Source organism: Lolium rigidum, chromosome 4 (genome assembly GCF_022539505.1).
Source record: "Lolium rigidum isolate FL_2022 chromosome 4, APGP_CSIRO_Lrig_0.1, whole genome shotgun sequence".
Taxonomy (NCBI): domain Eukaryota; kingdom Viridiplantae; phylum Streptophyta; class Magnoliopsida; order Poales; family Poaceae; genus Lolium; species Lolium rigidum.
In genome coordinates this window covers 234466314-234477337 of record NC_061511.1, presented here as the reverse complement: position 1 = coordinate 234477337, position 11024 = coordinate 234466314, and the positions used below count along the sequence as shown (strand labels likewise).

At 45.7% G+C, this 11024-nt stretch overlaps 1 protein-coding gene across 1 annotated transcript; it reads left to right on the top strand.

Annotated features, from left to right (window-relative positions):
- The first annotated feature begins 5780 nt into the window (after positions 1-5780).
- On the top strand, positions 5781-9906 carry LOC124648437 (probable pectinesterase 53). The gene is made up of 5 exons (XM_047188206.1): positions 5781-6187; positions 6273-6462; positions 6562-6768; positions 9229-9464; positions 9563-9906. The coding sequence occupies exons 1-5, from the start codon at positions 5781-5783 to the stop codon at positions 9708-9710; spliced, it is 1188 nt and encodes a 395-aa protein (XP_047044162.1). The 3' UTR covers positions 9711-9906.
- Positions 9907-11024: the final 1118 nt, after the last annotated feature.

Genomic DNA, 11024 nt, shown 5'->3' with positions numbered 1-11024 from the left:
CTGGTTATGAAATGTGACGATAAAGAAGCATGTACAATCATTTGCAATGATGCTTAGAAATGTCGTCTGTTTTGGGAGAGAAAAGGTTGTGCTCTCAGAATATTGGGGTTCCTAAAGAAGAAGGAAGAGCTTGCACTTGCCATACTCCATACGGTAATGGGTAGTAGATGAGTGGGAAAGTGGCCCTGGGTGACCAATTTAATCCACACTTGCACGAAGCTGAGCCACCGTCCCAAGAGCGTGAGCTATCGAGTGCAGTATACACTGATCGAGTGCGTGTGGCACGTATTGTCCTCTTGTTCCAGCAAGTATCTATGGAGCTGGTAGCAGCTGGCCGGTATTCCAGTGCCGGCTTTGGTAAACATAAAGAGACGCGTGAGAGAGACCTGACGCTCACGGGTGGCGGAAGAGGAAGCCAGGAAGGGTATGGCCAGCCATGGTTGAGTAGTGACAACTGACAAGGAGCTGAAATGTGTGGGGGAATCGATCGGAGACAGGGAATAAAACACTGGCGGAGAATGTGCTTCTGTGCATCTGTGTGCTCGTGCGTGAATGTACCTGCTACCCATTTTCAATATGTACCGAGATGCTCGATGGTAGTGAGAATTTTGTTTTAAGCTTCAAGGGTGGTACTGGCAATTGCTTGTTAAGTTTATTTTTTAGAATAATAGGGATAGCTTCCTAGTTCCATTTCATCAGAAACGAAACTTACAGCATACAATTAACATGAAATAAAGGTAAATCCCAGGGCCAACCAGGGTTCGAACAGAAGTTTTTAGACAGAGCATTGCACAATTTTTTTAAAAACGAAAATTGCACGAATTTGAACTAGAGTTTGCTAGGTTTCTTAGAGCCCGATAGAGACTCCACGACTCAGCCATAGATAAGATTGTAGTTTTGGTGACAGAACGCCAGGTCTCAGTCTTCGTCTTGATCACAAAAGCGGCGCTTGATCATCAAGGATCAGCCAATCACCCCGTGCACTGCATCAACATCCTCTTGGTGGTTTTGCAGATAGGATTCAGTTCCTCGGACGACAGGGAATAAACACTGACGGAGGATGTGCACTTCTCTGCATCTGTGTGCTCGTGCGTGAATGTACCTGCCACTGCCACCCATTTTCAATATGTACCCAGATGCTTGATGGTACTGAGAATTTTTTTTTTTGAAACGAGGATGGTACTGAGATTTTTTTTTTAGCTGCAAGGATGGTAGTGGCAATTGATCGTTAAGTTTGTTTTAAAATAATAGGGATCGCTTCCTAGTTCCATTTCATCAGAAACGAAACTTACATCATACAATTAACATGAAATAAAGCTAAATCCCAGGGCAAACCAGGGTCCAAAGAGAAGTTTTTAGACAGAGCATTGCACAATTTTTTTAAAAAAAACGAACATTGCACGAATTTGAACTAGAGTTTGCTAGTTTCTTAGAGTATACACACTCCAGGACTCAGCCATCGATAAGACTGTAGGTTTGCTGACAGAACGCCAGGTCTCAGTCTTCGTCTTCGGCGCTTGATCATCAAGGATCAGCCAATCACCCCGTGCACTGCCTCAGCATCCTCTTGGTGGTTATGCATATAGGATTCAGTTCCTCGGCCACCGTGGTTTTGGAAGGGTCTAATGGTATTCAAAGATGAGTTCTTTGATAGTGGTTCTTTTATAATTGGCAATGGGGAGAAAATTCGATTTTGGGAAGATGTTTGGTTAGATGATCAATCTCTTTCTGCTCAATATCCACCTGTCTTCAACATTGTTCTAAATAAGGATGTTGCTGACTAATCACATTCGCCGTTGAATAATAGTTTCGGCGTGCTTTAACGAGAGATAAGTGGCCTCTGTGTAGTAGAAGACTAATGGAGATTCAGTTGGTTGATGAACTGGACAGATTCTCATGGCACCTGACCACCTCCGCGATATTTTCGGTTAAGTCTATATGTATGCTGACTTCATGAGCAATCGTACGAGGTTCTTGCGAAAATACCTTTGGAAGCTAAAGGTGCCACTTAAGATTAAGACTTTTATGTGGTTCCTTAACAAAAAAAAAATTATTCTGACCAAAGACAATTTAGCAAAAAGGAATCGGCATGGGTGTACGAAATGTGTTTTCTGTGATGCTCAAGAATCTGTTAATCATCTTTTTATTTTATGTTCTTTTGCTATGCGTGTGGAGAGTTGTGCATTTCACTTTTAGTATTCCACCGCCTACTAGTGAATATATTTGGCAACTAGCTTAACGGGATTGAAACTTCTATTAATGCAAGAATTCGAGTGGGAGTTTGTGCATTGGTTTGGGCAATATGGAATTGGCGAAACGATGTGGTTTTTAGCAAGACCGTGGTTCCAAATTTTGTGCCAGTCATCTACAGGGGTTTGTATTGGATTCACATGTGGTCTTTCTTTCTTCCTGCGGAGCAACGGGAACATATGGACCCTAGTTGCACTCAGCTGATGCCGGTCATTCGGGCTATCTTCAACCAAGGTGGTTGGTGCCAATTGCTTAGAATCCAACATGATTAGACACCTTTCATTTTCTCTATTTTGTTGGTAAATCCACGTTGCAACTTTATGCGATCCATGGGATGTAATATACTTTGGTACTTCTACTTTGAAATAAAGAAAGCCGTTTGCATCACTTTGATGCACAGGCTAGGCTATGTTCCCCTATTCGAAAAAAGAAAAATAATAGTGAGATGAAGAAGCCGTTAAAGTCTTCTAGGTAGTGATCCATCCAAAGAAGCGGTTTAAAACTTTTACGAGATGGGATTAACAAATGCGGAATAAAACTAGTGTTTACTTTGTCAAGTCCAAATCCTATATACTATGGTTCACCTATGTGCACCAACAACTTGTACTAAGCAATACAAGCAACTATGTGATAGTAAGATATATAACTTCAAACACGATGGCTATCACAAAGCAAAGTGCATAAGTAAATAGCTCAGGTTTAGAGATAACCGAGGCACGCGGGAGACGATGATTTATTTCGAAGTTCACACTCTTGCGAGTGCTAATCTCCGTTGGAGAGGTGCGGTGGCTTAGTGCTCCTGAACGCCACAAATGGCCTCACCTTGAGGTGTGGTTGCTCGATGCACACCAACGCCACAAAAGCCTCACCCCAAGATGTGGTAGTCACACCACACACCGAGCGCCACGAAGGCGCCTCACCTTATTCTCCGGTGACCCTCTCCACAAAGACCTAAGTCACGGTTCCACTAAGGAATTTCCTTTGAGGTGGAAACCGGGTCTTACACAAAGGTTGGGGCACACATCCACAACTTGATTGGAGGCTCCCAACAATTCACCACAAAGGTCTAGAATCCGTCTAGGATTCCAAGAACCCAAGAGTAAAAGCTCCTCACTTTCACTTCCACGAATCTTCGTGGAAAGCTCAAACTAAAGCACCAAATGAAATGTCAAGTCCTTCGCTCCCAATTCCACCAAAGCTACAAAATCTTGTGGGGGAAGAAGAGAGGAAGAACAAAGGGAATTCACAAAGAACTCCAAGATCACGATCTAGAGGATTCCACTCACAAAGAGAGGGATTTGATTGGTAGAAAAGTAGATCAAGATCTCCTCTCTCTTTTCCCTCAAATGGGGGCAAGAATCATGGAGGGGTCGAGAGATAGAGCAAGTTTCTCAAGGTCAACAATGGAGGAGAGAGAGAGAGAGAGAGTGAGAGAAGCACCAACCCAAGGAGGAAGAAGGGGGAGTATTTATACCAGGGGCCGGATAATCCGGCCTAAGTAAGGGTCGAATATTCGGGGGGAATACAGGGGGCTCGACCGCTTAGTCCTTAGCCGTTTTTCAGGGGCCGGATATTTGCAAATATCCGGCCCCGGATTATCCGGCCTAGCAAACTTAATATCTTAAGATTGGTAGCTCCGAATTGAGTGAAACCTTTTTTTTTTTGGAAAGGGGACGACAAGAGCTACCCCAACAAATATGGAAACTAGTGAGGGATGATTTTAGATTAATTTTGTAGGTGCAACACCTCAACATGAGAAACCGAGAAAATCACCAAACTAAAAAACGCAACAAGTGATCTATGTGAAATCCGTTTTCGATGAAATAGAGTTTGTCATGAGAATAACCACAAACTAGAAAACACCACATGGATAAGATCCAAATAGCAACCAAGAAAGATGACGCAAGGATGCAAATGTTTGAGCTCTCTCCGAACGATACGACCGAGTTACACTCGAGAGCCCTCTTGATAGTACGGCAACTAACCTATAACCGGTCTCCCAACTAAAACACAAGACCAGTAAGGAAGAAACCCTATCAAGAGCAAACCTTAATCTTGCGCATTCCACTTGAGCTCGATGATGACGATCTTGACCGCAACAAGATGGAATGCCTTTTTTGATTGTGCTTGCTTGACGAAGTCTTGTGGATTGCTCCCCATAATCCACCATGGGAGAGCTTCTTCTTCAGCGCATCTTCACATATCCATGATCACCATATGGATGCCAAGATTCAAGCAAATGATCTCTTCGAGATGGCTCATTTTGAACTTGCACTTTATTTCTTCATTCTTCATCGTTTATGTCTTGAAGTTAAACTTGAGGGCTCACTTCATCTTCATCTTCAAGACATATTTGACACTTGATCTTCTTCATTTGCTTCTTATTGCAATCTTGAAGCTAACATATGTTTCAAGCATTGCCTATGGACAACTCCTACAAATATAACACAATGCAAACATTAGTCCATAGGGATTGTCATTAATTACCAAAACCACATATGGGGGCTCCATGCACTTTCACCTTCATCTTTTATGGTCATCAGCACCAACTCCATTCTTGATCATTGAATGTCATTCACCAAATTCTTAGTTAAGAAATAGCCAGATTCCACACATATTTCACACTAAACAGGGCTTTTCAGTCAAACACCACATTACTCTTGTTATTCGATATGTTCCACATAACACAAGATGAAATCACATGAAGACCCATTCCTTTTCGGCTTCTAGAAGGGCTTCTCCCAAAAGCTACCCTCTTTCAGCTTCTTCTAGAAGCCCGTTTTCCAAATTTGTTTGAACTTCTAAATTGGTTTCGGGAAAGACTAATTTAGAAGTTTATACAAGTTTGGGAGACGGTCTTGTGATTCGGATAGGAGACAATCAAAGAACAAATCATGATATGCTTATTAGGTTTTCTAAAACTGCACACAGTTTATTTTGTGTTTCTATGTGCTTGGTGATACCCAATTCGTTGGTTGACCGAGTGCTAGATTTTTCTCTGACTACCAAAGGAACATCATGTATCATCGAGGAGAGTCAAGTGCCCCGATGCCTTGATGGAATGGAACCATGATAGAAGAAAACAGTGGTGAAAACAAAGCAAACCACGGGGTAAACAGCGTCGCGTTTGGCCACTGCAATAAGACAGGAGAAAAGAGTCACGAACAAATTGCACATGCCGAAGTGCGCATCCGCCGCTTTGCTAGATGCGCGCTCACGCACGCACACGCGGCAGGCAGGGCCAATCAACGTATACACAAGATTACAAATAATTTCCCATGTCTCTCTTTGTCTCTGTTGTGGGTTGTGGCTCGTGAGCTGTGTGTGTCATAGTGTCATTCCATGGAGCCTTCGGAACAGGGCGCCCGTGATCACCTTAAATTCCACCCCACCCTTATCCCCGCTACGGAATTAAACCTGACACGCCCCCTTGTAGCCTAGCACCTAGCAGCCACCGGCGAGGTGCGTGACCACCGCGGCAGCCACTGACACAGCACGGCGCCATTCCTGTCCAACGCATTGTCACGGCGATGGCGTCCCACGCGCGGTTGTTGGCCTGCGTCGCCGTGGCGGTGCTGCTGCTGGTGGCGTCGGGCAACGTGCACGCCGGCCGGCACGGGCACGGGCGCGCGGCGCACAGGCACACCAAGGGCCTGCGGCCGGGGAAGGCGGCGGCGGCTAAGGCGGCGAAGCCTTACCCGGCGAACGCGACGTCGATCGAGCGGGGTTTCACGAGGTGGGTGCAGTTCATGGGCGGGCTGGAGCACAGCGTGTTCCAGCGCGCGCTGAACCGCGCGCCGCTCCCGACGACGCGCACGGTGGTCGTTGACAGGACCCCCGGCGCGGGCGACTTCACGAGCATCCAGGCCGCCGTCGACTCGCTCCCGGTCATCAACCTCGGCCGCGTCGTCATCAGGGTCAATGCCGGCACTTACACGTACGTACGTGCGACCATATCCTGTTCAGTTTAACAATGCCATTGCCTTGCCGGAGTGTGACAATGAGAACGATAATGCGTGCAGTGAGAAGGTGAACATCTCGCCGCTGCGAGCGTTCGTGACGGTGGAGGGCGCCGGCGCCGACAAGACGGTGGTGCAGTGGGGCGACACGGCGGGCATGGTCGGGCCCTGGGCCCGCCCGTTGGGCACCTTCGCCTCCGCCACCTTCGCCGTCAACTCCCAGTACTTCGTCGCCAAGAACATCACCTTCAAGGTAACAATTCTTCTCCTTCGATCTTCGTGCGCTTCGCAACACGTTATTCTCCTCCATGGCCGGCCCTGACATTGCTGGTCGATCGGGCTGCACGCGCAGAACACTGCGCCGGTGCCGCGGCCGGGGGCGCTGGGGAAGCAGGGGGTGGCGATGCGGATCTCGGCGGACAACGCGGCGTTCGTGGGGTGCAACTTCGTGGGCGGCCAGGACACGCTGTACGACCACCTGGGCCGCCACTACTACCGCGACTGCTACATCGAGGGCTCCGTCGACTTCATCTTCGGCAACGCCCTATCCCTCTACGAGGTGCGTCTCTCCCTGGCAAATTAACAGAGCACAAGTTTTACACAATGCTTACGGAGGACATTTGGTTCCAGTGGTTCAGTCTATTTCAGTATGGCAAAGTATCTGTTTTGATTCGTTTAGATCAGTCCGCAGACACCAGCATTTCAGCCAAATTTGTCCGTTTGTATCGAGCGTAGGCCGGCGGCCCAACCAGAATCAAGAGTTCTTTTGCACATAATTAAAATCTTGAACAATAATTGCATAATTCATGGGAAAACCATTGAAGAGTTCACCGAAGAATTGCATCATTCACTAGAAATGTAAATAACTAGTAGGATCCAAAGGCTCGTCATCGGAGTGTTCATTGCATAGTCAGGTGCCCGTGCCGGCGGAAGCTCGTGTGCATCATCGTTGGAGTTGAGGTTGACGATGCCGGTCTCCGTGGCCTCCCGAATAAACGCTACTTGGTGGACATCGCCTATTACCTTCTTCACCGTGTGGCCGGGCATTGACCGCTCGGCCTTGTTCTTGTCCGGTAGCTGGTGCTCGCCAACGAAGTGGTTCAACGCGAGATGTGCTAAGACTCGATTATTAGCACCCGCTTTACAATCGTAGTCAACAGAGTATCTTTGCTCGACCTGATGTGTGTCAGTGCGTGTCCGGGGTAGAATAGAATCAAAGAGGGCGAACATGTCAGTAGCAATTGGGCACAACTCTCTGACAGAGCGTCCAACGTAGTACTGTCCCACGTAGTCACGTACGCTCGTCGTGCACGGGTCACTCATGGGGTGTTCAATCAGACACTGTTAAAAGCCCATGGGTACAGCACATTCCTGCAAGGGAACCCTAGCACAGTGGCCGTGAGCCCGTGATAGATCCTGTCCCAGCAGCAAGCCGTTTCGAGGCAGAATACGATCTCATCTGTGTGGCAGCCACCGCCAACGACACACCGGTGCTAGCTGGTCACGGTCGCTCCATCGTATCTAATCTTCAGTACGTGCATAATGCACCGTACATCAGCTTGCAGGTACAAGACAAGATTGAGGGGAATGTCGATTGACATTAAGTAATCGGAGATTTTGGCTCTTAATTGCTGTGAGCCTGTGTCGATCCCTTTGTCGTTGCCGGCTGGGTTGTTGCGGAATGGGTTTTTCTGCAGCTAGCAGGTTCTCTGGTCCTTGTAGGACATGGCCCTAGGTGCCGGCTGCTCCGGCCCGTGACGGAGGAGCTGGCGCCCTGCGCGTGTGAGTTGGTGTCTATCGGCTGAATTAGCAAAATGCCCATTTCAGGTTAAAACTAGTCATAAAAAAAAGACACTGTTCAATCCGCTTTGTTTTAAAGGAAAATGTTGTGGGAAATTATCTAGGTTGACTGATACTCCTAAGGTCGAAAATACTTGGTGAAACCTAGGTACTCGTGAACTCTATAACTTGTCAGCTCCAAAATTCGTATTGAGCTCCAAAATTTTCAAACAATTTTTTTCTCATGTAGAGGATGCACCTATATACGTGTGCCATTTTTCATAACTAAAGTCGAAAGTATGTAGCTTAGACAAAAATGATAAGTTTCGAGAACAATATGAGGGAAACTCCCACTCGTGACCTGTCTGTAACTTAGGGATCGGTCCACTGTGTAACTTAATGCCAAATAAGTATACATGTCCATAAAATTCCGGTTACTAAGGCAAGCGTTAGCCATCTGCCGGCAATAAACTGCAATCCGCCTTCAGATTAATCCCTTGCTTAGGTGAGCAAATCCTACGCGCCGGAAATGTTGCGAAAATGTTTCACATGCCGCACTTTTTTCTATGCATGTAACATCCGTTTGCAGAAAAATATTTCCGGATCTATAAAAACTTATGATGTGTAACAAACAAAAATACTTTAGCACTTTGTACACAGCCATGTAACAAAAATCAACAACAAATGCAACAAATCTCAATTTGGTTTTACTGAAACTTAACGAAAAGTGCAGGGTTTGCAATATGTAGCAAAAAAATCCTAGGCTTTTAACATACTCAAGTAGAAAAAATCATGTGTGTGCTTGTAGCAAATCGCAACATGCAACATCAAAGATGTAAATCTAGCTCATGGTTACACCACTCAAGTAGCAGAAATCATATGTCCCTGGTTACCCTCATTTAACACTTATTCTTAAAAAAAAACTAGCTCAATAATTGGATTAATTGGAAGATAATCCTGTTGAATGGGGTAATTGCTCTCATAAATGACGAACTAGGGGTTAGAAAACAGAATTTGCCCAAAACCCTACATACCCTCTGATTTATGGTACTCCAATCGAAATCTTATCACCAGCTTACACTGCATTTTTCGCACACACCAAACGCCACTTAATTTCAGCAACCACAACTGGATGTGGGGCACTGTAGTACCAACCTGCATTTAAGTTTTGCAACCTTCTGCATGCGTGTGTGATCCTCGAAACTTACAATGGCATGTCATGGTGGTATTTTGGGTGCAGGGGTGCCACGTGCACGCGGTGGCGCCGCAGTACGGCGCGCTGACGGCGCAGAACCGGAAGAGCCTGCTCGACGACACGGGCTTCTCCTTCCTCAATTGCCGGGTGACGGGCTCCGGCGCGCTCTACCTCGGCCGCGCATGGGGCACCTTCTCCCGCGTCGTCTTCGCCTACACCTACATGGACAACATCATCATCCCCCGCGGCTGGTACAACTGGGGCGACCCGACTCGCGAGATGTACGTCCGTCCGTGGAAAGCTTTCTTCTCCGATACCGGTAGGGTTTTAGTCGACGAGTCCTGACGCTCTGGTGGTGTTTTGGTTGGGATTTATGCAGGACGGTGTTCTACGGGCAGTACAAGTGCACGGGGCCGGGGGCCAACTACGCCGGCAGGGTGGACTGGTCCAGGGAGCTCACCGACGAGGAGGCCAAGCCATTCATATCGCTCAGCTTCATCGATGGGCTGGAGTGGCTCAGGTTGTAGCACCGGTCGAACTTCGCAAAGTAGCAGAGGAATTAACTTGATTGATTCTGTTGCAATATATTTCTTTTTTATCCGGGTTTTTCTTCTTCCGTTTTAGAGTGAGTAACGAGCTGGCGGTTCTGATTTCTGACAAAGACCTCAAATAGTAACATGCTTTACGGCGTCACATGCATTTATCGGATGCCTTTGTAGTGGATGCTAACATACATGGTACATCTCTTCGTTTCTTGTCTGTGGGCAACATGCATCTCTTCTAGGGATAGCAATGGGCGGCTCCGTTCCTTGCAAATTCGCGGGGGAATTCACCATCGAAGAGAAATTTTGATTCACGCTGTCCAAAATTGGAGTCCCTGTCTCCCGCTATATACCCCGTGTGATGTACTTGTATATATACACATAAGTTGGTATATTTTTTTAGTATGTAATATGTTGTAATATTTTGTCTAGTGCATTATATTTCAATAATATTTAACATATGATACTCCCTCCTTCCGAAAATATTTGCATATAAGTTTAGTCAAAAGTCAACATCTTTTAAGTTTGTCCAACTTTATAAAAAATATATGAACATATAGAATGCTAAATCAATATCAACATATTCACCATAAAATACATATTCTTAATATGTCTATTTAATACTGTGGCTGTTGATATTTTTCCGTAAATATTTGATCAAGGTTTGATTTTTAAATAAACTTATAGGAGCCTTATATTTTTGGATGGTGGAAGTAAAAATTTGTTATCATTTTACCACATATGTATTATAAAATTTTCTCAATTTCGTGTGTCAGAATTTGTTAGATCGTGAAATTATGAGAAAAACATAGAAAAATATTTGGATTCAGCTTCTTAATGGAACCCCAATAACCCAAATTATTAAACGGCGATGAAAATGGGAAAAAAGTTTCATGAATTGTTCTTTTAGAGAGTACTTGAACACGTACCTTAATGACATAGAAGGCAGAAATAATTTACAAAGCATGACTAGAAATGTAAACATTAGGGCCAAGTCTTTAGAGAAAAACCGAAAAGCTACTCTCTCACGGTGTGTTTTTGAGCTCCTACTCCTATTCCTAGCTCCCTCCTTAAAAAGCTAAACTCTTCCAAGATGAACTTCGTCAGGTTGGACACCGAATGCTGGTGATGAGTGTTGCAGAAGCACAATGCATTCATATTCTTCTAAAATTGCATTGCCCACCGTGCAGACCATACAATCAAAACAGTTTCTGTCGCCCTTTTTGAATCTTGCCCGCTCACTTGTCCACTATAACATCTATCACTTCTCACATTGATTGTGCATTTGCCGATGGTCAG